Source organism: Hydra vulgaris, chromosome 01, assembly GCF_038396675.1.
Source record: "Hydra vulgaris chromosome 01, alternate assembly HydraT2T_AEP".
NCBI lineage: Eukaryota > Metazoa > Cnidaria > Hydrozoa > Anthoathecata > Hydridae > Hydra > Hydra vulgaris.
The window spans coordinates 43923251-43950929 of NC_088920.1; the positions used below are offsets into that span (position 1 = coordinate 43923251).

Here is a 27679-nt window from a genome sequence, read left to right on the forward strand (position 1 = left end):
CTCAATACAAATTAAAAAAGCCCTTTTAGTTGGATATTAAAATTTTGGTAAAATGAAATTGACTGATTATTTATCTTGAAAAGGTCTTCCAAATCCAGAAAAATACTTTTTCAGTAAAAAATCTATTAAAACCTGTCAAAAAACTTGTTGTCTTTACAAATGAACTAAATCAATCGCCTTCTTACTTGGAAAAAGTTTATTTAGTACACAAATTTTTTAATGAATAATTTTCAAAATTAACAAGTTCAAAGTCACAAATAAAATATGCTTTTTCATTTTAAAAAACTGTTTTCGGTTTTTGGTTTCGGTTTTGGGAGCTTTATAGCCGAAGTTTTGGTTTCGGTTTGTAAATTCGACCATTTTTAGTTTTGGCGAATTTCGGTTTTCGATAAAAAATCATATCTGTCATTATAAATTTTCGGTCAAAAATGAAATATAATCTTAAATATTTTTTATTTTAGTATAATGTTTAAATGATAACTTTTATTCGGAGATTAGACACCCAAGAACAGTGCTGCACACTGACCTTATATAAATATTTGGTTGAAGCTAAACTTATTTCTAAATGTGGTCTCTTTTTATCCAAAGTAAAAGGGAGAACTCCTTGAAGTCATTAAAATTAAAAATAAAACCGAGTATGAGAAATACTGCAGCCCAGTTAAATTTTTTAAAATTAAATATTGCACGGTTGGTTGCACATTGAACACAAACTCGTTCCATCCCATTGGTTTACAAGAAATCTTGCGCAAAAATTGAATTATTAAAAGTGAGATTAAATGTTAAATTTTAATATATAAAACATTCATAAACATTTATTTTTACGCACCGCACACCAATTAGCACATAAAATAGTACATTAATAATAACGCGATTAACTTTATTTGTAATATGAGAAGTTAGTTGAGATGAAGGCGAAGAGTACCTTCACACAGCACACGCACATATTTGGAACATGAAGCTGATTTGCACATTGACGCTATTATTTTTATCGTCCGAACTATTGGCGTATGATGGTCGATTTAAACATTTGCCAGATTTAAAAAAAAGAGAGAAAGGTGAGTATTTTTGACGGGCAACTTAGTCGGATGTAACAATTAATAAAGCGAAATTTTATTGAGTCATTGTAATTACTACGAATTTTCAACTATTTATATTAATGGATGCAAAATAATGCATTAAGCTTCAAATCTGCACGCGTTTAACAAGAACGCAAATAAAAGTACAGAAAGTTTTATTTTTCTTACACTTAATTTAGTATCTTCTCAAAAGAGTTTACATAGAAAAGATGTAATTGAAAAACCTTCGAATAGATCAGTTCAAGCAAATACAACGACTGATATGGAAGTTCTTGCACCACCCTTAAGCCTACTTGTAGAAAAACATGTTAACGCAAGTACAAGTAAGGTGATTGTCTGTATGATTAAAATTATCTATGTAATATTTACCAATTGTATAATGTTAAAATGACAACTAATTTTATCCAATGACAAAATTAGTTGTCAATGGCAACATCAGCTGTCAATGACAGCTTTAGTTGTCAATGACAACAGTTTTCTAAGCAACTTAACATAAACAAAAATTTTATTTAAAAGATCCAACGGCTACGATGTATTCCTGTATGTATGATGTATGTATTTCTAACAAAAAACTTTCATCCAATCATTCAAATATGTTAAAAACAAGTTTTGATATTGAATTTTAAAGTAAAATGCTTCAATTACAGATTAATAATCTAAGTGGCAACTGGTTGCTAAATCTTAAATATAATTTTTTTTTCTTTAGCATTTTTTTTATTTATTTTATTAATTTTACCCAACTTTATTACCTCTTTAACATACTTAAAGGTTTGGGCAGCCTTAGCGCAATGTTTAAAGCACTGAACTCATAATTAAAAGGCACCACCTATAAGAAAATGGGTGGCATTTTCCTCATTAAATGCAACTCCGCGGTGGTCTAAGATAACAATTAATTCTTCTTGGATGAACTAAAAAACACACATACAATCGTCTGCAACGCTAACCAAAGCGCCGCGGCTTCGTCTGTTGATTTTAAGATTTTAAAAACAGTTTTAACATTTAAAAAAAGATTTTAATCAATACTCATTTTTGATTTTACCCATTTTTCTAAATATTTCAAGCAACATTAATTATCTAAATATTTCAAGCACCATTAATTATTTTAATATTTCAAGCAACATTAGTTATCTAAATATTTCAAGCAACATTAGTTATCTAAATATTTCAAGCAACATTAGTTATCTAAATATTTCAAGTAAAATTAATTATTTAAATATTTCAAGCATATAAATATTTTATTAGTTATAGCATCCTTAAAATGTTTTTAGTCATTTAACATCTGATAATAAAATTTGTGTTTGTAGCAAAGTTTCTTATTGATTTTTGTTTGATTTGCAGGCAGAGTCTTGTTCCTCTTTAGTGTGGATTTCTAAAAAATGGGTCTATAAGGTTTTCATTACATTTTATTTCATAAATATAGGATTTAGAAAAACAGAGTAAAGAAAAAAAATATGTGCCTAGACGCTTCAGATTAAACAAGAGCAACAGATTTTTTGTTTTATTACTTTTGTATGCTGAGGTCCTGAAGTATCAACAATCTTTACTAAGAGCGGTACTATGAACTCCGGTTAAAAATAGGGACTCCTAGATTCTGGACCCCGACTTCGCATCCCAGATTGTAAAACAATTATTTGAAATCGACGCCCGAGCTATTTTTACTAAAGAAGTGACATCATTGATGGAGACGGAAAATTCCACATTAAATTCTCTTCTAAGTTGCTCTACAAATACAAATCCATTAAAATCTACCTGCTCGGAGGCATCTTTGGAAACTAAAAAAAAGATTTAAACTCACAAAATCTATTTAATACTGAAAATTAAAGTTGACACATTACTTCGCTGATGAAATACAAAAGTTGACAAGAGTCTCATTGACTAAGAGTTCGGATTTTATTTGCTTCAAGTCTAAGTTTGATTAATAATAAGGTTTCTTGAACACTGTGGTGAAATATGCAGCATATTTTAGACAGCGCAAAAATAATAGCGTTTAAGGTTAATCCTGGATATCTAAGATTAGTCCTAACGCAAATTCCTACATTTTAACAGAACCTGGCTACTGTAGCAAGTCCAACAATATAAGCAATTGCGTTTGAATTGTACCTGGATATCCAGGTTTAATTCTAACGCAATCTTCCAACCGTTTAAAAAACCTGACTGTTAGAGCAGGTAGAATTGAACAGGTAGAGCATGTTGAAACAAATCAACGTCAAGAATAAAAAAAAAACATGCTATTTTTTCCTTGCATTACAAGAAGTTACATATCATTTCTTTTGCTACTATGATCAATATCATGTAAAACAAGTTTTATTGAGTAAAATGTTCTATCAAATAGTTATATCTGTTTATGTCATACGTTGTTGTTGTTGTTGTTGTTGTTGTTGTTGTTGTTGTTGTTGTTGTTGTTGCATGGCAACAAAATTGAAAAAACTTTTTTTTCAACTTACATTTCAAACACTTTTTTTTATTGGTATTGGTAGGATGGAATATTAGGAAAATTAGAAAACGCTTAAAATTCAATAGCAAAAAGGTTGAATTAAAAGATTGCCTTTCTTACTCTTTAATCCAGAAGTAGAAGTGCTTGTCTCGAAAGCAAGAAGTATTAAGTTCTATCCGCTAAATCTTTAGTAGTACCATGTTTAACTTGTTTCGCTACACAGCAGTCTTGCTCCTCAAGGTTTGTGCTGTATGATTTAGTGTTGAAAGATTCATTAAGCAAAAGTTTATGCATAAGTAAAAGTGAGTTGACCACCATAACTTTAAATAGTATGTTTTATATTGTTAAAAAAGGCAAGAGTGTGTTTTCATGTTTTATAATGTTAGCAAAAAGTATATTATATATGAAAATCAAGTTTTTTGTTTGTAGTATCTGATGTAAATGGTTAACAAACATTGCCTTTGATTGAGAGGGAAGTTTTAGTTCTGCTTTATTATTTGTATTTATGATATATCAGTCACATTTCGTTAAACTGCAATGTAAATTTTAAAACAAAATATAATAAAAAGGGGTTAATAAAAATATTTAGGAGAAAAACAGAAGTTTTTGTTTGTTGGTCCTGATTAAAAGATATCCAAACTGGATCTTTTGAGAAAATTAACTGATAAAAGATCAATAATAAGATTGTCTTGTTTGGAAATTATTCTAAAGTGTTGTAGTCAGGGTTTTTTGTTTCAAAATCTTATTCACCAGGATGTTAAAGATCTGACACTACAAATATGTTTTCGGTGGTTAAAAATAAATTTTATACTGATAAAGAAGCTAAAATTTTTAAAAATTAAAAATATTTAAAATATATACCTAAAAATATTTGTTGCCTAAATGTAAATACTACAAGATCTAATGATTCAATAATAACAAATAATATGTAATTTTAAAAACTTTGTTTCAAAATAATCTTTAAAAAAACATAAATAACTTTACATATGTTTAAAAAATATTTAAAATTTTTGTATTTAAGTTTAAAAAGATTAACAAAATGAGTTGTTTTTTTTCATTGATAAATTTGTTTTGTAAGATCGTGTTAAGTTGTAAAAAAGGCATTAACCAAGTATATATATGTTTATAAATTTTTTTTGTTCGTCTTATTTGTGAAGTATTTAATGTTATGGTTTAAAAAATTTTAGTTCCAGAAAAACGTTCTCATTTTCTTCTGCGAAACCGTTATAATGAAGAGGATATTAAATTAAAAAATGAGACTGAGCCTATTGAATTACCAGCAAAAGAAGATATTCAAAAGTCTGTCATTGAAGGTTTTTTTACAATACTTTTTCTATTTATTGAATTTTCAAAATCAGTTTTGTTTGTTTATTTTGTTTATTTATATTACTTATGTTTTACTTATATGTTTTGTTCTATTATTTGTATTTTGACTATTATTACTGCAACTTACACATTGGGCCTAACGCATAGTCACAGAAGAAAATGCTTGTGAAGCATTTCAAATTTTTTCTTTCTTTTATTAGACACTTTAAAATACATTTAACGAAAGTTTAAACAAAATATTTGCCAACATTTTGTAATAGTTAAATTAATGGTTACAATTTCTTTATCATTGTCAGAAACAATAACATTTTTCTTAATATTATGTGCAATGTTTTCTGCTATGCTAAATGCTAAATTTGTTGATAAAAATTAAATTAATTTTAGCTTTATATTATTGTGTAACAGAATTTCACAAAAACAATTTTCTTTTACACAAACAATATTAAAGATGTTTTTAGTTTCTTAAAAATATCAAATATTTTCGACTCCTGTATATGAGGAGTGGACTTGCAATACATATAATTTACTTTTTTTAAAAAAAAACTTTAGCAATGTTTTTTTGTAGTACTACTTATATTCCTACATCTTTACAAATAAAAATTAAATTTAAAAGCAACTATTTTAATAACATTTTACCTGCCTTAAATTATTCTGTCCGTACAAAACCAGATTAAAAAAAATTATTGTCGATGCTAAAGACAAAAATTTTTATCTAATTGGCATTCTGTTTTTAAAATGTTTTCTAAAAATGGAGGATGTTATTTAATGAAAAAATCATATACACAAAGATCCACTAAAATTACAAAAGCCACATTTAAAATTGAGTTTTAACTTCATCAATCCTATAAAAGTATCAAACATTAAAATTACTTATTTTCTAAGGCAGAAAGGCGTTTTGCACAATTGTATTGATTATTGTTGTCACTAGTCAAGTTGAGTTCATAAAACTTGTTTGAAAACCAGTTAGAAATAAATTTCCGATCAAAACCAGATAAAAAAATAATTGGCATGCAAAAGCAAATAAAATGTTTTTTCATTTTGTAATAAAAATAAGATCAAAGGAGCACAATTTTCAAATTTTTGTCTTAAACATTCTTTTAATGATATCTATTGTTTAGCTTTTAATTTTTTAATTTTTAGCTATTCGATTTACTGGAAAAATATTTTTGCCATTATCTCAGTATGAAAAAAAAGGGAATTATCTGATTTTGCGAGTCCACTCCTCATATAATATACATATACATGTTTTTTTTATGTGTATATATATATAAATTATATTAGTGTATTCTACAAACAGAATGCTCAATGTTCTAAAAGAACAGAGCAATAATAAATATATATATATATATATATATATATACATATATATATATATATATATATATATATATATATATATATATATATATATATATATATATATATATATATATATATATGTATATATATATACATATATATATATATATATATATATATATATATATATATATATATATATATATATATATATGTATATATATATACATATATATATATATGTGTGTGTATGTATATATATATATATATATATATATATATATATATATATATATAGCAATTATAATTGACTGTCTAATGCATGGTCCACTGTGTATAAATACTCGAATAAGTAAAGTTACATAAAATAAAACCTTTAAAAACATCTTATAGCAAAAAGCATTTCACACACAAACACATCCACCATGATTGGAGATAAAAAAGGTGTTGACTCAGGTGGGTTATTTTTTTAAATTAAAATTACTTTGTGAATAATTTATGGTAAAACAGTATATAATATAATGTGAAAGTTAATTTAAATTACACGGGTCAAATATAAATATTTTATTGGAAAATTTTTTAAACAAATGCAACTCCATTTTGTTTTGTCCCATTCAAGGTTCTTTCACAATAAGGTTTAAATTTTATTTCAAAATTTGCTGTATTATAAACTTAAGTACATTATTTAAAAGAACAGTTTTTAAGCTAGTTTTAGATGAATCTATTGTTGTTCTAAATTATATATTGAGCAATTCCACGACCGTCACAGCGTGACACCAGTCTTTTTTTTTGTCTTAAGCCTTTAATATTTTAATATTAAAATAGATATAAGAAGAATTTGTTTTGCTTTTTAGTTAGCTCATAATAAGTGCTACAAAAAACAAGAAGAAAAATTTGGGTGGGTATATTGGCCTCTCATTCATGCAAGAAAATATAAAACGTCACAGCGTGGCCAATATTTTCTCATTGTTTTTTAGTTTTTAGATCAACCCCGTGATTCAGCTAATATAGATGAATTGAATTATTAACTTGGCATTAAACAAAAAGTTTAGACATTACTCTTACAAGTTTTATAGCTAAATTACATTTTTTTAATTAAATTTTAAACAGGCGCACCTTTATTTAACTAGTGGTAAACGTCACAGCGTGACGTCACAGTGTGACCAGACACATTTGGGTAGTTATAAATCAGGTAAATGGGCTGTTTTTAATAAATTTAGAACTTAGTAGAGAGGTATTAGACAAATATATAATTACATCTTCATAAAAATAGTTCTTACATAGTAATCTTCAGAACACACCCATACTATATCAGTGTCTAATCGCGTCCATATTATATTACTGTCATATAAACAACGTTTTAAAGTTTTTTAGTGATTTTATCTGTAGACTGTTGTTTGACTAAATACTTGGCACTTGAATAGGATGGCATTTGTTTTTTCCCATTACTGTTCTTAATTAGGTTCGCTGCAATTATTCCTGGTTTTGCTGTTGCTTATGTAAATAACTCATCAATTTTAAATTTTTTAATTGTATTTATAATATCTTCCATAGAAACAAAATTATTGAAATTAGTCTCATTTTTAACAGTTTCATGAAAGGTTATGGCATCAGTTATATGTTTTCTCTGGATTATTTTTTGCATTGCTATTCTTTTAACGGTCCCACCAATAGCATGTACCAATCCTTTCCCATGTGAAGTAGCAAAAAAGTTCCCGAATAATTTTAAATCATGCTGTTCTTCCAACCAGGGTATTGCTGATGCAATAAAACGATATTTTAATTGATTACTTGGCTCGTCTGTCTAAATCTGTAGTATTTTAACACTTGATTCAATATGGTTAGATAATAAATTATGAACAAATACAAGAATAAATTTTTTTGAATGGCTTAAATCATCTGAAGCTACGACAGATGACGAGAATGAATTTTGGTACTAAAATACAGAAGTAAATACAGTAACTTGCTTCTTGTACCAACGTGCTGACTGCACTTCATCTTGCCACAAAGTTGAAAAACTTTCAGCAAAATTCACTTGAAGAACGGCTGTGTCTGGTTTTTTTTGAGGTTGGATCTTATGATCACGATGGCTTTAATTGTTTCTGTTTAATAAAATAATGCCGAAGAAATGAAGGTAAAGATTTTGAAAAGGTGCTGTAAAGATCATCAATTCTTCCCTTTTTTTATATCTTTTTAATATTATCTTTTCCATTATTCCACCTGCAACTTTTTCCCATTGGTACCATGTAATGCATTTATTCTTGTCAATTTCATTCAAAACATATAGATTATGAAACTTTGCAGCATATTTGCATGTAGTACGCATATATTATAACAAATGTCTTTTTCACTATCACATACAATGCTAAGAGGAAATTCATGTGAATACAATAGAAAATTTGAATCAAACTTGTGCAGGGCTTCAAGGATATGAATTATATTTTAATGTCGTTGACAACAACAAACGTTTCTTGACATTGAACTAGACAAAAACACATGTGGTGGGCGTAAACTAGCAAACTTTGATTTTCCAACTGATTCTTCAGGATAATCACCTTTAAAAACAGCATAAGCTTTAATAACATTCACATACAAATGATGTTTTTGCAGTTTTTTCTTGTTCTTTAATCTCACCACAATGGTGTCTCTTTTACCGGGTGCTTGACGGTATATATCATCACGCTGGTAAAAATCAAATTTTTGAATCTTTTTCTTTAAATGCTTTTTTGCCAAATTTTTCTAAATGTCTTTCACGATATTTCCTTTGACGTTCAGCATGAGTAAGAGACATATTAAACCTTTGAAAGATTAAAAAAAAGCAACACAATAGTTATGGACGTATTACATCCAAGGCTCAATGGAGTTACAACTATTCTTTACAGAGAGGCTCTATGTATCCCAAAACAAAGCCTCTAACATAACTGAGCAAATGTTGCCTATCCAAAACATACCTATATTTCGTAGTTTTTGTAGAAAACGCAAAAAAAGTTAACTGCACAATCTGCCCGTGACGTCACGGCGTGACATAAAACAGTTCTAAAAATAACTTGAGCTAATTATTTTTTTAAACATGTTAGTATTTATTTAGATGTACTAGATAGAGTTCTCATTGCGCTGGAATTTTGAAATCCTAAATTTTATTGGTTGTCTTAGAAATAAAACTATTGGTACCCTAATAATAGTAGTAATAGCATTTGATTAAAACAAATGGTTTTCTAAACTCGTCTGGCAATATATATGTTTTTATCATAATTAGCAATGATTAGTGCAGCTAAAAACCTGATTGCAATGAGCAAGACAGTTTTTGAATTTTTTATAGGTTCAATTGAACTTCGGCAATTAAAAACGATTTAAATTATCACAAAAACACCTATTTTTACCTTCTGTTTCAGCCCATATAATTTTTTATGATAGCGGCATACTATAACAAACTATATATTTTCTGAAAGAGGAAAAGTAGAGCTTTCTACTGATATGTAGTATTATGTATATTGGCTTCGTTTAATTTTTTCATTTTTTGTGAGACGGTCGTGGAATTGCTCTAGTCTAAATTCCAGTGCCAATAAATACTTTTCCTTTAGCCTAGACACAAACAATTCAGATTTTACTTTACTTAAACTGAAGTTTCTTACCAAATTGTTTAACTCATTCTGTTTAAATAATTGTTTTAAATTTTCTGAAAAATAATAAAATTCATTATCACCTGGTCCATCTTCCTTAATTTTAATTTCACTGCACTGAAATATATACACTCTTCAGTGGTATACATACTTAAATATGGTTGAAGATAATTCATAATACATTTTATAGTTTTTATTTACATTGCATAGTTTTATAACAATTGTATATAATTATAGTGGCTATATTAGCTGTGACTGATCTGAAAAACCAGTCACAGATTGAGAAGTCTGGGACTGAGGAAACACTTCCTTAACTCCAATTACTCTATAGATCTTTAAAAATGATTTTGATTAGTTTGAGTATTAATGATAAAATGAATTGTTTTAATAATTAAAAGATTGTTGTCTAATTAGTTTACTTTTTCTCTTTTATTATCATTACAGTGCTAGGACATTTTCCAGCTCAGCTGTTACCTTTAGTCTCATATTTAACTCAGTAGTGAGCTACTAATATTTACTCTATGACCTAAATTGATACAACTCTTTTTTTTTTTACTTAAAATTTTGTCAACTTGCACTTTTGCATTTGTACTTAGGCAAGTTTACATTTGTTCCATGCCGTTGTTTTTAAAACTGTTAATTACACCTATGTTAATTTGCACTTATGTATATCACACTTAAGTAAGCTTATAACATATTGAATAAAAAGTCTTTAATTGTTGGTGTACAAATACAAGTTATTTATTACATTATTATTTACTATTTTATAGAATATACTTAAGTTTTGTAAAATATATTAAGTATATAATAATTTTATGTTTTGGTTTACAGCTGTAAAAAGAGATTCAAATAAAAAAGGTAACTATTTAAAATCTCATTAAAGTTTTTCAAAATCATTTTTATCATGGTGTTATTGCTTATATTGACATTAAATTATTGTTGATGCTAACTAGAGATCTAACGCTTTTTAATAAACTTGTAATGTTTTAAAATAGAATTCCCCAAATAATGATTGAAACAATTAAAGATAAAAACAGTTAATATTGGTTGGTGAAATAAATTTATGATTATTTATTCCAGGCATGAGTGCAATTGTAGTGATTGGTAATCGAACACATAGAGTTTCAGGTCCAGTTGTTAAACAACTTTTATCTGAATTGCAACGACAAAATACAGGTATTTTAAAATTATAGTTGCTTAGCTTTTATAATTATTTATTTAACTCAAACTAATTAATTAGTAGAAACTAGTTAAAATTTCATAATTTGTTTTGGCTCTGACATTTAGATGAAGAAAATAAAAAAATCTCTAATAGAGGAGGTAAAGAAATTGGTCAAGCTGGTGATAGCAATGGCAGCTTGAAAAGATTACATGCAGCTAATGAAGTTGCAGAAATCAACAAGTTACTTGGTAAGCCTCTTACAGATGACCGTGCTTTGGGATTAATTAAAAATTTGCTGTTGGATAAAGTTCACTCTCACTTGGCAAAAACAATGGACCTTAATGACATCAAGGATGTTGCAGAGTTAGCAGATCAACAGTCACCAGGTCACTATTTTAAAAGCAATAAAACTTTATTATATTTGTTTATTTTTACTTATATATTATTTAAAAATTTAAAAATGTCAAACACTTATAAATCAGAAATATAATAATCTAAAATTTGTTTAGCATCTGTATCAAGTGATTCAAGTGCTACTGCTGGGCCAGTGAAAGGTAATTGATAGAAGTATTAAGACATTAATTTCAGATTGCGTATAACAAATTTATATGTAATGAGTTGTTTTAACTTGCTATAATGAGTTAAAACAACTCATATAATGATAGTAAATAATAAGTCACATATAATGAGAATCATATGTAATGAGTTATAATGTATAATAATAAGTTATAGTATATAATAAGTCATATATAATGAGAATCATATATGAGTTATTTTAACTCATTGAAATGTGATAACTAGTCATTATCACATTTCAATACCATATTGAATTTTCATTTATTTAAATATACATTCTCATGAATGAATTGATTGTATTTTATAATATTGAAAATTGTATTATGTATGATGTGTATGCATGGCTGTAATGGACTTTAATATTGTGATATCTTACATGAATAAGCATTTTGTTATGATAGATATGGTATTTTTGTTATCATATTTTGCAGTTGCATGATGGAAATGTGATTTTTTTAATATTGTGCTCAAAAACATCTGACTTAAGAAAAAGAATGTAAATATTTTAATGTAGCATTTTTACAACTTATAAACATGTTATATAGCACCTTCACAAGAAAACGTGTGTCGAGATTTAGATCCAAAAGAGAAGTGTTTGTATTTAAAAGAAATGGGTTTGTGTTCAGAGGCAAGTTCAAATCCACATATTAGACGAAGATGTCAAGAGACATGCCAGCTTTGTGAACAATGCCACTGTGCAGATAGTCAAGGAATTTGCTCACCTTGCCAAACTTTACCTCTTCGTAAGCTTTTAACAATTTGTTAATACTTTATTGGTAGGATTTCAAACCTTAACATTTAATTAATGTCAAGTATATGTGTTTGTGAATGCATATGTAAATGTTGTTATCTTTATTTTTTATAATATTGAGTTGATTATTTAATATAAAATTTTAAAATTGTTTTTGTGTACTTTATTCATATAGCATTTGAACAAAGATATCCCCAATTCATGCCAAACAACCAGAATAACCTCCAGTCATTAAGGTTTCCTAATCTAGGTAAAACCCAATCTTATTTGTAAGGGTGCTGATGCAGGGTTGTCAGTTTTGGTAAAAAAAATTATTTTGAAAATGCCTTAATTACAACTATATGAAGCTTACAAGTTTTCATATTTTTCAAGTTTATAAATTTTTGTTTCCTTTGCACTTAATGATATTCTGACAACCCTTCTGATTATTTATTATTCTCCATTCATTTTTTAAATAAACATAAGAAATTTTTACCTGTTTTAATTAGTAATAACATTTATGTTGTAAAATGGTTATTAATGGTTATTAATGCAGTAAACTCTCGATAACTCAAATAAACTCCAGATAATTCAAACCTTTAAGAGACATCAAAAATGGTTAGACTTTTATTTTTATGGAATTGGAAAACACTTTCAGTTACCGGAAATTCAAGTTATTGAAGGTTTGAGCTATCCGGAGTTTACTGTATTATCATTCATATAGTTGAATGTATATATAAAAAAATCAGAAACAATAAAAGTCAAACTAAATAATCAAGAAAATAAATTGTATTCAAATGCACAAATATCTTAATGTACTTAATTTTAATTTAATAGTTTTGTTTTATTGTGTTTAAATAAAAAACTTTATAACATCATCATCATCATCATCATCATCATCATCATCATCATCATTGTCATCATCATTGTCATCATCATCATCATTATCATCGTCATCAATATTAACATCATCATTAACGTCATCATCATCATTATCGTTGAAACTTTTTAAATGACATTGAATAATTTTGAAAATAATATTGAAGAATTTCTATATATATAAACTATTATAAAATGTTTACATTTTATAGTATAAGTATTTTATTATAGAATTGGTTTATGATTTTTTATTTAATTAATTATTTTAATTAATATAGTAATATATTCTTGTATATGCCATTGCATTTTATTTTACACTCAGAAACCTCTCTGTTGTTTGAAATATGTTTTGCTGTTACAAATCTAAACAGAACTTAAGTAAAAATGAATTCGAGTAAAGTTGCACCAATGAGTAAGCTTTTAGCATTAGGAAATAAATATAAAAGAACAGCAAAATATAGTCTCAAAGCAAGTTGTGTTTTCTCTTACAGTTATCAACTGCATTAAAAGAAGAAGTTGGTAACTGCAGCTATCAACTGCACTAAAAGAAGAAGTGGATAACTACAGTTATCAACTGTGCTAAAGAAAGAACCAAAAATGTTTAAGATTACAATTGAATCTTGTAGCTAACAAACATTTGCATTTTTTTAAATTTAAGTAAATGTTAAAAATGTTAAGCGAAAGACAAAAGAAAATGTATTAAGTACAAACCATAAAAATGTTTTATTTTTACAATTTTTATTTGTTCGTAATAGTTTTCATAGTTGCTATTGCATTTTAAATATTAAAATTTGGTTTATAATAATAAAGTGTTGTAACATTATCATTAAATTTAGGTATCATAAACTAAAATTTTAATTTGTGATTTTATCACTTTCGGCAAATATTTACTTATTACTGCTACAAATTAATGAAATGACTAAAAAATGTATGTTATTTTAGCTGTGGCTCCTCCTCCTTCTGTAGTGGTTGCTGTTCCTCCTCCACCTCCTGCTCAAATTGCAATTGTTGCGCCACCACCAGCGTTACCATTACAGCCAGCACCATTTGCTGTTGTACCAACTCACCCACCCTCACTTTGTCCTGTGCCATGCCCAGTACCTTGCCCTACTTATTGTTCTCAGCCTCAACCATCAGTAGTTACTCCAGTATGCTTACCAGGATGTGGTATGAGTTATGTATGTTATAAAAATAAAAACTTGTTATTGATTTTATAGCTCTTTCTTTTCATTAAATATGCGAAATTTCATTAAATATGCGAAGTTTCATTAAATATGCAAAATTCAATTTTAGGCACTGCTAATATGTCTCCCTGTGAAGAGCCATGTGGTAAAACAAATAACTTTATTCGGATCAATTTTTTTTTATTTGTTATCACAATAGTTAATAAGTATTTCTTATTATTTTGTAAATATAATAAATATAAAAATAAAAGTAATAACAATAAAATATATTTAGTAATAATATAAAATACTGTAAACTTATAATGAGCAACAAAAATAAATGTTGAGTTTTAACATTTTATTTTAAGTTAATAATAATATTAAATATGTGTAAATGCAGTACTATAAATAATACTGTTGTTTTATGGAGAAAAAATTTTGTTTACTATTAGTGCCATTTCGCTCTCATATGACTACATCCTTACCAGTGATTCGTAGAACAACACCAAGATATGCTATGGGAATATGCTGTGGAGATAACACACCACTACCTTATCCAAGAGTTAATAATCCATAGTAAGAAATTTATTTATAAATTTTTTTATTAAAATGTAAAAAAAACTTGTTAAACAAGTTAAATTAATAGTGGAGTGAGTAAGATTGGTAGGCGAACTATTTGCAAAGAACTTTTTTTCTCTTAAATCTCTTAAATCTTATGACCATACTATTCCTTCCATTCCAGTTAAACAACTTAACCCATTGAAAGACAATCAAATTACTTTAACTCCCATTGCTAAAGTCATATCTCAATTAAATGTTTCTACGGCTTGTGATCCAGACAATCATAGTCTTACAAAATTGATTACGAAATTGAGCAAGCTAACCTTTTTAAAGCAAAATAAAAGAAAGTAAGAAAATTATAAACTAAATAAAAGAAATTTAAACAAAAATCAGATTGGTTCTAGATTTTGATTGATCTAGATTGATTTTCTTGTTTTAGCTGTGATAAATTATGGTGTTTTATTACAGTTAAAATAAGAAAATAAAGTTTACATCAATCTAGAAATGTTGTTTTATGTTGTCCCATCATCTATTAGTATTTCCAATTTCAATGCCTCTGGGAGAAAAGATAAATTTAAACTTTTCTCCCAGATGAGGTAAGAGATGTCTCTGATAATGTATTTTCAGAATTATATAAGGAATTAGATTTAGAAGTTAAAGAATTGGAAAACATTTTTATAATTTACTTAACCAAAATTTTGTCATCAAAAATGTCATTTCTGTTTATGATATTTAAATATGGTGAAAAATATGAAATGCATATGTCTTTGCATGTTTTTAGTAAATGTCATTAGATTTCTTTCCAGGAAATATGATGTCATTAGGTTTTTTCCAGGAAGTATGATGTCATGAGACATAATCTATTTTGAAAATATAGAATAACAAGTCATCTCTAATCACTAACTCCAAACAAAATTTATGTGATTATATCTTTAAGTTATTTTTAAGCAACAAAAATTTGGTTCTAAGTCATAAAAATCAAACAATTTTGACTAGTTGATTTGAAATTCTCTGTGAGGATAGCCTTGTGATGTGAGTCTAATGTAAGGATAGCCTTGTGATGTGAGCCTAATGTGAGGATGGCCTTGTGATGTGAGCCTAATGTGAGGATAGCCTTGTGATGTGAGCCTAATGTGAGGATAGCCTTGTGATGTGAGCCTAATGTGAGGATAGCCTTGTGACTCATTTAAGTTGTTGAATTGATGTTTATGCACAGTTTATTGAAGTTTTAATGATAAAACCAACTTTTGTAATATCTGTAGATTGTGAATTTCATAATTTTAACTTTCATATTATTGTTCATTTTATATTGTTTAAATTTATTAAAAGTTTTATATTTTATATAAAACAATCTTTCTATATTTTGTCTTTTTGTTATGTTTAACTTTTATGCAACAGTTAGGCGATCATTAAGCAACCATTAAGCAACTTTAGATCTAACTATCAGCTAAAAAAAAAACTTAATTCAAATTAAATTGTAGTTTTCTCCCAAAAAATGTTGTGTATAATATGCATAAATGTTTCTGTAAATAATAAAGGGACAAAGTCTAATATTTTTAAAGAATACTATTGTTTTGTTTATTAATTTAAAAACTGATTTATTTTTACTATACTTTTTTTTCCTTTTTAAGTTTAACGGCTCCTTTTCCTGCATCTGCTACTGGTATGTTTATTTTTTTACTACATAGAATTAAATAGTCTTTTTCAATTTTTATAATATGTGTGTGTATGTGTGTATGTGGTATATACTAAAAAATAACACACTTTAAAGGGTTAAAACATGCTTGGGGGTGGGGCATTTCACAATTTTAACTTTCGTATTATTTATTTAATATCATTCAAGATATTTCCTTTCAGTATAGACCTTTTGACCTATACTGAATAGGAAAGTATCTGAGAATGGCTGGGAAACTAATACACTCTATCAACTTTGTCTGAGGATACAAAAAATGTCCCACTGACCTTTATAATGCAACAATACAGAGCTTAATCGATTGTATATCTTCTATGTTCCTGTTCTAAACACATATAATCCCAAAGAAACAATCATAAGTGAAGTTATCTGGAATAGAGCTTTCAGTAATTGAACATGTATTTTAATGCAGTAGTGGCGTTGTGTTAGAGTGCTTGCTTCATAAGCAAGAAGTTCCAAGTTCAATCCTCACAACTTTCCTGGAAGTACTGCGCTCAACTTGTTTCTTTGCGCTGCAGCTTTATTCTTCAAGGTTCGTGCTTTGGATTAATAGAGTTTAGAGAGGGTTGTAACCACAATTAGAGTAGCCTCCTCTACTGTAGTGACCTTCAAGGCCTTGGGTAGGTGGGTTAACATTTAAAAAAAATTGAATTAAGAAAAAAGACAATTAATTGATCCAATTAATTTTTTTCTCCATCCATTCTTATTAAAGGTGGAAGTTGGAGGTAGCTACAACCAGTTCTGTGAAATTTTTTTTTATAATAACACCAAACCTATTGGTTGCAATAACTTTTTTTTTTCTTTTTTTTTTCTCTTTTTTTTCTTTTTTTTTTTTGAAAATTTAGGGTAATACTTAAAAATTTTAAAGTTCATAGAAATTTATGTCTTTACTTAAAAATTTAAAAGCTCATATGTAGACTAGTTTTTTTGGGATTTATTATTACGAAAAGTTTAATATTATTTTTAATAAAATTAAATATATATAAATTAATTTTATTATTTTAAATATTTTAATACTGTTTTAATTTCAGAATTTTCTTTACCAACATCTTTTGAAATGAGTATAAAACTTGAATTAAAATGAATATAAATCTATACAATAAATATCTTTTGAATAATACTCCTCATTAAGAAACTTCTTTGGAAGACTATACTAAAAAGTGACTCATTAAGTAACTTCTTTAGAAGAGTATACTAGAGAGTGACTTATTAAGTAACTTCTTTGGAAGAGTATACTAGAGAGTGACTTATTAAGTAACTTCTTTGGAAGAGTATACTAGAGAGTGGCTTATTAATTAACTTTTTTGGAAGAGTATACTAGAGAGTGCCTCATTAAGTAACTTCTTTGGAAGACTATATTAAAGAGTGACTCTGTCCTCATTCTATCTATTTACAAATTTCTAATCCCTATCCTGTTTCTATCAAATTTGCATTCATTTTCTTTCAAATTTGTTTCCATCCCTGCTTCATCCCCATCAGTGTTGTATTTGGGAAAAAATGTTTGTAAAAAACATTGTCATCATCCCTTCTTTATCTCCGTTAGGCTGTGTTTGGGAAAAAATGTTTCAAAAAACATTGTCACCATCCCTGCTTCATTCCCATCAGACTTGTGTTTAGGAAAAAATATTTCAAAAACATGTTGGTCATTTCCATAAGCTTATTTCATATCGTGTATCTGGGAAAGTTTTTGAGATTATCAAGTTGTTTCTGTCTAACTGTTTTATTAAAGTCATTCTTGTTGTCTATACTAAAGTGGTTAGAAAAGGCCAATACTCTTCTTTTTTCCAGTAACTTCTGGAGTACCTCAAGATTCTATCCTTAGTCCTGTTTTGTTTCTTATTTACATTAATGATCTACCCGATAACCTTTCATCTAAAGTAGCAGTTTTTGCTGATGGCTTTGTTCTCCTGTCTTGACAAAAAGTCTTCTCTTTTCGATCCCTTAAAACAGGCAGCCAATCTTGAATCTGATCACACTTCTGTAACAGATTAATTCCAAGAAAACTCAGTTATATACTGCAAACAACTATCACATTCTTTTTTGATATCAAGTCCTCATTTTTACATCTTCTTGAAATATCGTTTACTGACTACTGACCTTTCATGGAAACCATATATACAATCGATTGCTAAATTAGCATCTGGTAAGTTTGCTTCTCTTTATCATGCTCAATATTTTCTCTCCTAATTCCATTCTCTAATTCTCATATTTTATCTGGTTCTTCTAATGATGCTCTTTCTCTTCTAGACAAAGTCCAAAAATGCATTATAAACGTAGTTGGACCCGCTCCTAAACTTGAGCCTTTTTCCCATCGTTGTAAAGTTGCATCTCTTTCTCTTTTCTACAAATACTATCATGGTCGCTGCTCAAAGGAGCTATCATCTCTAGTTCTATCAACTAAAACTTATTCTCGCTTGACTCATCATTCAGCATAGGCTCATTTTTTTACTGTATCTGTCCCTGCATGCTCTAAAAACTTTTATTTGTCTAGTTTTTTTCCCCACACCTCAACCCTTTGGAACTCTCTCTCATCTTTATGTTTTCTTGACTCTTTACAACCTTCAACTTTTAAGTCTTCTGTCAACCGTTTCTTTGCTCTATAACTCTATTCTTTTTTTTTAGTAACTCCCAACTTAATAGTGGTTGCTTTTAGCTTTGTTGGGAGTGAATCAGAATTGAAAAAAAAAATTTGTTGGAATCATCATAAAACGTTTTAAGGAGAACAAAACTATAATTGAAAGTAAATTTTTTGTTAAAAGAGTATTAAAAAAAAGTCTGAAAATATATTTCAAGAAAAAAACAAAAAAAAAGATCAGTTGATGGAGATTGGTTATTGGATGAGCTAAAAAATTGCTTATATTATTGACAGAAAAATATGTTTGTTTTGGAAGACAATAAAAATGTTAAAAAGATTACTCTATACTTTATTTATAGTGATGCATTCAAGAATGATTAATTAAAAAATCGACTTTTTTGTTATTCATACTTGTGATTAAATTTTTTTTTTTTTTTTTTTAACAACTTTATTTTGGCCAAATCCGGGATCATTATTCAATTAATACATTCCAATAAGTAATGAAGTGGGAAAAAGTTAATGTCATTTCTAAAGATTTAATTAATAATTCACCGAACTTTCCTGAATAGCGAGTCATCAAATTTTATTGGACAATTGTGAAAGGATTAGTAAGAAATTTCTGGGTTAATTCAACAAAAAAAAGTAACACATCATAAAATTGTAGAGATGGTGGAGATATATCATAAAATTGTGGGGATACTTTACAAAAAAGTTAATTACTAGCATCTTTTAAAGCCGTAGCTTTGAAACATATTTTAATTTCTTTGTTGAGATAAAATTAATTATGTTAATTATGCATCAAACATAATTATATTAATTATGCGTCGTTTTGAAGAAATTGCTAAAATTGATAAAGAAATCTTTGAGAAAACTCGATTTAAAATCTTCCAAATTTCAACTGGTTATATATAATATAACTATTGTTTTAATTAATAATTATTAATAATTAGTATTTTGTGTATTTATTTTTTTTTTACAAATGACTTCAAGACAAATGAAAAAAAACAAATAACTTTTTATTAGTTTTTTATTATATAAACTTTATTTTATAAATAAAATGTACAATGATATAATTTATTACTGTTTGTATTTGCATTATCTCACTTTTATTTTATATAAAAATAGTACATAATATATAGATATACTCTTTAAATTTCATTGTTTTAGATTGTGAAGTAGAACTTATTAGAAGACCTATTACCTGTCGCCCATTGTTGCGAACTACAGGTCCACCAGAATTAATAATAAATATTGCTAATACAATGCCAATGTTTCACTTTACTACATTCGCTCCTTTATTAGCAAATACAGCACGAATGCCACTACTAGCTTCTGCGCCACTCGGTTCAGCGCCTTTTTACCCTGGTGTACAAGGTAATGAATTATATTTGTAATGAATTATAGTTAATTATAATTAGTTTGCAAATATTTTTATAGTATGGGCAAGTATTTTTTGTCTTTCAACTGAGTTATTAGTTTATTTTTATCTATTAGTATATTTATTGTTAATTTATTGATTTAATGTTTTTTATAAATGTTGTAAATTTTCCATTAAATTATTAGCACCCACTATAAATAAATGTGTACAGCCAATGGACATTGGTATAGCAATGGATACTTCTGCTGCTACTGTTGCCAACTGGCCTTATTATCAACAATTTTGTCGAAATTTAGTTGATAAGTTTCAAATGGGGAATATTGCTCGTATAGGACTTATAACATTTGATACTATTGCAAAAGTTCCTGTAAATTTAGACACTTATCGTGAGCCTACAGCGCTAAAACTGCATTGTAATAGATTAGTTCCTGACCCTTATGGAAGAAGAAGGACTGATGCTGCATTGGATATAGCACGTGAGCGTTTATTTGCAACTGCGAGACCAGGAGTTCCAAAGATGCTATTTTTGTTGGAACATGGTAGAATAAATGGTCAGTTTTTAAACTAATATACTTTAGTTTTTTAACTAATATACTAATATACTTTTTTTATTGAACAAGAATATTTGTTAATTCTTAACATTTAGAATTTTTTATTATCATAAGGTTATTGCTATATTATATAGTTGCTATCATTTTTCACATATTTTTATTCAATTTTTTTAAGGTGGAGATCCGTCAATCAATTGGAATCAGCAATTGATTGAGCCTTCTCAGAGGCTTAAGCAGATGGGTGTAAATGTGTTTGCTGTTGGAGCTACACCAATTGCAGGTGTCGATGAATTAAAAACGATCACATCGACTATTGATGATCAATCTCACGTTTTACCATTACAAGGATATTGGCAGTTACCAGGCGTTGTACCTCAAATTGCTGCCAAAGCTTGTAGATTAGCAGGTATAGTGAATCCGTCATTTGGTGAATGGAGTGATCTTCCGCGGCCACTTCCTACACTTGCCCCTCTTGATAGTAATTTTTTGGTAACTTCCCCAACTTTGAAATTTACAACAAATTATCCGAGAATAAATAAATTTAAAACAACATTAAAACTTGTGGATGAGTTACCAAGTGGCGTTCATGTTTCTAAGCCTACTCTGTCCACATACGATATGATTAAACAACTTTTATCGGTTTTGCCGAGTAAAAAAACTTTTAATAAAAGAGTAAAAAATAATATGACTCATTTAAAGTTAAAACTAAAAAATTTGAAGACATAGTCTTGCACTATAAGTTGCATACATGTTGCGTGCATGCAGGAGTTGATTTTTTTTAGATTTAAACATTACTAATTTCTTAATTTTATACAAAGTTTGGCTAACCAAAAAAATAATTTATTTTTTCTCGCAAATGTGTATCACTAATATCATGGCGTATCCCCAATGTTTTGACTAAAAAACGCCCAATTCTTTTAACAAAATAATGGAAGGCATTTTGAAATAATTGTTTTTTAGCCACTTAATAAGATGAATTATTTATAAAGGCTTTACTATGAACTTTTCATCTTTCAAAAATTTTGTATTTAATAATAATTAAACCTCTCTATCTAAAGCATCGAATTCACAAGCATATACGAGGGATCTTGGTTTTACAAATGGTCAACCAAGGGATCAAATAAACTCAGGTAAACAAATATAGTTGTTTTTTGTTATGACAAGAAAAGTGTTGCTTTTTGGGGTTATGAGGGGGTAAAAGATTAGTGTAAAACCACTTTTTAATAAACTTACACAAAATAAGATTATGCTTCCAAACGTTGTTTTTCAGGTTTAGAATACTCAGACTGCCCAGCTTGCGATATTTGTCCGAAATGTACAAGTAGCAAACGTCAGAGTCTATTAAGAATACTACGTAAACCCCATGCATGAGCCTTCATTATTTTTTTAACTTATCTTTGCTTTATCTAGCATTGATTTTTTTTTTCTAAGCAACCATTTTAAACTGCCTTCATCTGATTAAGTTTTTATCAAAGCTAAATATTCAGCTAGAAGTGAATTAAAATTAATGATACGCCGGCCTCATTTTTGTTTTTGTAAATATTAAATAAATTTTGGTACACAAATTTTTACAGGTCCTTCATGCATGCCTCATTAGATTTACGTCAGCCTCTATTTGATTGTTTCTTAGTCCATTTTTTGAAAATTCCAACTAAGCTAACAACTTGAAATAAGGGCTGTTACGTGAATTATTTTTATTTTTACACTGTAAATCTTATTTAATGCATTTTTCAATGAAAATATAAATTATAAAATTAATTGTAGTATTTTTTTCTTATTTAAAAAATGGGCTAAGAAACAAAATCATGCTTGTTTATATGTTTGTTTTCGTTTCTTGGCCCATTTCTCCTCCGTCACTATCATTTTTACACTTGCTATATTTTGCTTTGTACGGTTTTGTCGCGCATTGTTTCAATTTATTTCCTTTTTATATTTGTAATATGTTGCAGTAATATTTTTGCTATTTTATCAAATGCTACTTGAATATTATTAACTTTAATTTTTGTTACTTTAATTTTGTTTTCTTCAATTAAAATAAACTCTTTTAGGCGCCTTTGTTTCTGTCGTGAGTTATCAATAATTTTAATTGACTTATTTAAAATAACATTGGTCTTGAAGTATCTATTGATTGTTCTACACCTCTTTTTTCCTAGTAGTATGCGTTTGTAAGGACTTATTTTAAATAACGTGTTATCGAAAGTATCTATTTTTCTCCGCCTCTTAAAATTATTTACTAGCGTACGCGCTAGTAAATATGTCGCGATATTTAATTTCTAATGTTTTATGCGATATCGTTAACAATATTTAATTAAACTTACGGTAAGTTTAATTAAATGATTGAGAAAAAAACGAAGAAAATGAAAGTAAAGAATCAGTATCTAATTGGGTTGGTTGTTTTCAAAGAAGGTACGTTCTTCTTTTTATTATTTTTGTTTTGTTGTGGAAAGTAATATAAATTGACAATAACTTAACAAAAAAATCTTACAAGGTTTTTATCTTTACGAGTAAATTTTTTTTCTTTCTAACTGTCTTTTCTTAACAATTTTGCAATTCAAATGTGCATTATTTGGGTTTCTAGCGTTGTGCAATGTATATATATATATATATACACACACTATATATATATATATATATATATATATATATATATATATATATATATATATATATATATATATATATATATATATATATATATATATACACTCTATATATATATATATATATATATATATATATATATATATATATATATATATATATATATATATATATATATATATATATATATATATATACACACACACACACGTAGGTACACCTTAAAAATAACAATAAAATTTAGTACCTATAAGTGAAAAATGGGTACTTAAAAAGAGCTAAAATTTTCTGTACTTGAAAACTACCTAATATGATATTAGATATAATTCCTAATACTTTCCTCGGCCATATTTTTTAATCTATGGTTTTTCGTAAAATTCTATAATTTAAAAAAAGTTTTTTCGGTTGCTACCCTCAAATACCGCAAACTTGTTTTTGGTTAATAATTTTAGAGTCGATGATCAGATTCACTCCAAATTTTTCGAACATTTTTTTTTAAAGCCATGGTGTTTGCACATTTTCCTAAACTTTCTATAAAGGAAAAGATATGAACAACCCAAAAAAACCTTGAAAACTACATATTTAAGGTTTAAATACTATAACTTCAATGATGAATTTTAGTATGATATAATTAGATAATATTTCTTGTTAACTTAACATATGAGGCACTCAAAATTATATTTTTGTTTAGAAAGTGTATTATTCAGATGTTTTTCTACTCGAAAGTGTTTTATACCTTCTATATTTTATAGATAGTAGTATAAGTAATTCTGAAAAGGTGAAACCAAAATGTATAACCAAAGTGAGAAACACACTTTTTTTTGTTGGAAAGGAAAAAATATATAAGAACTTAACATTCAATAAGCAGTGTCTTGATGCAAATAATTGGAAATTCTGTTTGAGCAGTCACAGATGATTATAAATAAAAGTTATGAAAAAAGTTTAAATTTAGACAACACACCTGATTTGCTAACAGTAATCAAGGTAAACCTAAAAAACCTAAATACGTGTCACCAACATTCATGGGTCAACAGAAATAAGAAAAAACAGAAAAAGAACAGTTTTATAAATGTAAATCAAAATGCGTTTGTAATGGAATTTATAAAGTACATGATTTTGAGGAGTCCCTAACCTTTCACAAAATTAAAAAATATTTTTAAGATGTATCTATCTGTATACCTGTATTTTGAACTGTTGTTTTTATTTATTTTTATCAAATTAACACACATGCAGCGCTTAAATTGTAGTTTAGTGGTTTATACACAGCGTTTAGTTGCAATATCTCTATTTTTTTATATTTGTTTCATACCTAATTTTGGTGCCAAAAAATTTTAAAAGCAAAATTTTTCTATTCCTACAAACTATTATTTTATTACCAAAAATTTACAGTTAAGTTTTATTTTTAATTAACAAATTTTAGACAAAAAAAATGAAGAAGCTCGACGAAAAGTGTCGCAACTTGGACCTTACGGTAACAATTAGTTAATTCAAAATGAAATTTTGTTATGAGACATTGTATTAAAAAAAAAATTTAAAGCGCCTTGTATTTGTATTTTTTTAATTCAGGTTGTTCAGTTAACTATGTAAAAATAGGTTGCTATAATGACGATCAAAATAACCCCCGACCGCTTCCTGAACCATTATTGAATGATCGAAGCGAAAAATATCCTGGTTTTTCTGGGAAAACAATAGACTGGGCTCATTGGAATCATTATATGCCAGAATTTGTGTGTAGATGTGCCGAAAAAGCAAAAGCAAATGGATATAAAATATTTGGAGTTCAGTTTTTTGGTAAAAAAATTGTTGGCAAAAAAAATGTTTTCAGATGTTTAAATAAAAACGAAAGAAAACAGTCTTAGCAAAAAAAAAAAATTTTATTTTAGCATCGTGTTGGTCAGGTCCATCAGCTCAAGAAACTTATATGGGAGACGGAGAAGGAGAGTCAGATATGTGTATTACAACCGATTATAAAAAATGCGGAGCTACTGATCAAGTATGCGTAGGCAAGCAAGAGACAAATTTTGTATATTCCTTAGAAACTGAAGCAAAAAGGTAATTAACTGTTGCACGTTCTTTTTTAGAATAAAAATTATTATTATAAAATTGTTTATATTTATTTAGAGATTCTATACCAAAATGGCATACTTGAATGACGAAGATTTTTTTGTATAATCAGAGAACAAATTCATGCGTTTGTTATTAAGTAAGCAGTCTACATTTTGACTCTTCAGTACGCAGCATTCTTCAAAATTGCCTAAACCTTGAGAACTTTTTGAGCGTTTTTCAATAAAGTTTGTAAAAAGATGCTTAAGAAAGAAAATTAAAAAATTTATAAAACATTTGCGCAGGCATTTGATTTGAGATTAACTAATTCAAGTTGTCAATTTTTTATCAAATTTTTTTAAGGATGCTTGCAACAGTTAGCCAATTCTGTAAATTTAAAATTATTTAATAAAAATAATAATAAAGAGCTATAATTATGTTGTAAAAATTTTTTAAAGCTCGAACATCTTTTCATAAATAAACTGCTACAAACTCGAAAATTGTGTTTTGACATTTATACACAAGTACAAATAATTTTTAACATTGGCTGTACTCTAGAAATTTACCCACGGCATACTCTTTCAGTCTTAGATCGTTGAGAATAAACCTCCTTTCTTTGCGTTCGCAATTGATTGAAATAATGTGTGTTTGTTGAGATGCTTTAGTTAACACATCTCGATTTTTTAAGAAATCATCTGAGTTTCTTTGATTTACTTCAGTAGAAGTTAATTTTATATTATTCTCTTGAAGAGTCATAAGTCTAATTAGAGTAGGTATTGCTATGCCATGTCTAACACCGCTATGACGGAAGTGTTTCGAAATATTGAGAAATAAATCTGAAAATGTTCGTGGTATGTATACAACAGATTTATTTGTCCAATAACACGAAAATTCTCCACTGCCGTTCCACAGCCATGCATTTAAAGCTTGTCCTGCATCCCAATCTGGAATCCAGTTTCCTTGCGTCAGTTTTGACCGTCTATTTTCATAATAATTTAGTTCTATCAAATACTCGTATACTTTTTCTACAGCTCTTACACCCCACGGACTTTCCCACCATTCCCATAAATTAAATGTTTGCTCATATAAATTCGGTCCCACTATTGTATTTTCATCTTCCCAAATACGTCCTAAATCAAATTCAATCATATTCCAATAGTTGAGAAGGATTTCTTCGCCAATAAATAAATATCCTGTGAAATTTGTATGAGTTTTCATTACTTCTGTTAAACAATCATAAAGAAACGCTCCGTGTTTTGTATCCAATACTTTAACATTGATTTCAGTCTGATTATTCAAAGGCACGCTTCCACAATAAATCCGATTTAAAAAGGCTTTTTTGTAGAGCATTTCAAATAACGGTATGGATTCATACTCACTTGTTGCACCGAAAGCAATTATAAGTAATGTTTGATTAAAATAATTGCTTACGCATTTTGTTTCGAATTTAGTGTCACTATCCTCTGATTCATTTGTCGGCGAATTAGAAAGACGATTGAACCACCACTTATGTTTTATTGTCGCCTTTCCAAAAAGATAAACGTCGACGTCAAAAACATCTAGGCACGTAAAACATCACATTTCACTACAACCTAACTTGGAAACAAATATATTTCTTTAAAACTTGATATATTTTTTAGTATTTGAGATTTTTGCCAATGAACAGGATAGAAAATAAAAAATTTTAAACTTTTACCTTTTGCAACCATAGCGAATAAAAAAACCAACATGAAAAAAATTAGATAGTAGAAATACTTTATTACTGGACGGAAAGTAAGATATTTAAAAAGTATATTTTTCATAGTATAAAAAATCAAACATTCCCCTTAGGAATTATTTCATTAGTCAACATTATTTTTTATTTGTTGATGTGTTTTTTTTGTTTGTGTTTGTGTTTTTTTTTCTTTTTTTTTTTCTTTTTTTCGGTTTGTGTATTGTGCATAGATCAAAGATTATTAAACTCAAAAATATCACCTCCGCATTGAAACTCTGAAAATGTGGACCAAATTAAT

At 27.6% G+C, this 27679-nt stretch overlaps 2 protein-coding genes across 14 annotated transcripts; one reads left to right on the forward strand and one right to left on the reverse strand.

Moving 5' to 3' along the window:
• Window positions 1-701: 701 nt before the first annotated feature.
• On the forward strand, window positions 702-26167 carry LOC100198647 (uncharacterized). 13 transcript variants are annotated; one of them, XM_065788276.1, is made up of 22 exons: window positions 734-1055; window positions 1256-1399; window positions 4698-4823; window positions 6529-6591; window positions 10587-10613; window positions 10836-10931; window positions 11043-11303; window positions 11427-11471; window positions 12039-12236; window positions 12420-12494; window positions 14045-14269; window positions 14396-14431; window positions 14718-14841; window positions 16458-16489; window positions 20262-20468; window positions 20658-21023; window positions 21199-21429; window positions 22082-22153; window positions 25045-25095; window positions 25191-25415; window positions 25508-25676; window positions 25746-26167. In XM_065788276.1, exons 1-22 carry the CDS (start codon window positions 953-955, stop codon window positions 25771-25773), a joined length of 2904 nt encoding a protein of 967 aa, XP_065644348.1. In that variant the 5' UTR covers window positions 734-952; the 3' UTR covers window positions 25774-26167. The 13 variants fall into 13 exon arrangements, with proteins under 13 accessions (XP_065644350.1, XP_065644348.1, XP_065644351.1 ...); XM_065788278.1 differs by lacking the exon at window positions 12420-12494 and having other exon boundaries at window positions 702-1055; XM_065788277.1 differs by lacking the exon at window positions 6529-6591 and having other exon boundaries at window positions 746-1055.
• On the reverse strand, window positions 26102-27570 carry LOC100205841 (uncharacterized). The gene is made up of 2 exons (XM_065788289.1): window positions 27364-27570; window positions 26102-27226 (listed from the first exon to the last, which is right to left on the reverse strand). Exons 1-2 carry the CDS (start codon window positions 27467-27469, stop codon window positions 26205-26207), a joined length of 1128 nt encoding a protein of 375 aa, XP_065644361.1. The 5' UTR covers window positions 27470-27570; the 3' UTR covers window positions 26102-26204.
• Window positions 27571-27679: the final 109 nt, after the last annotated feature.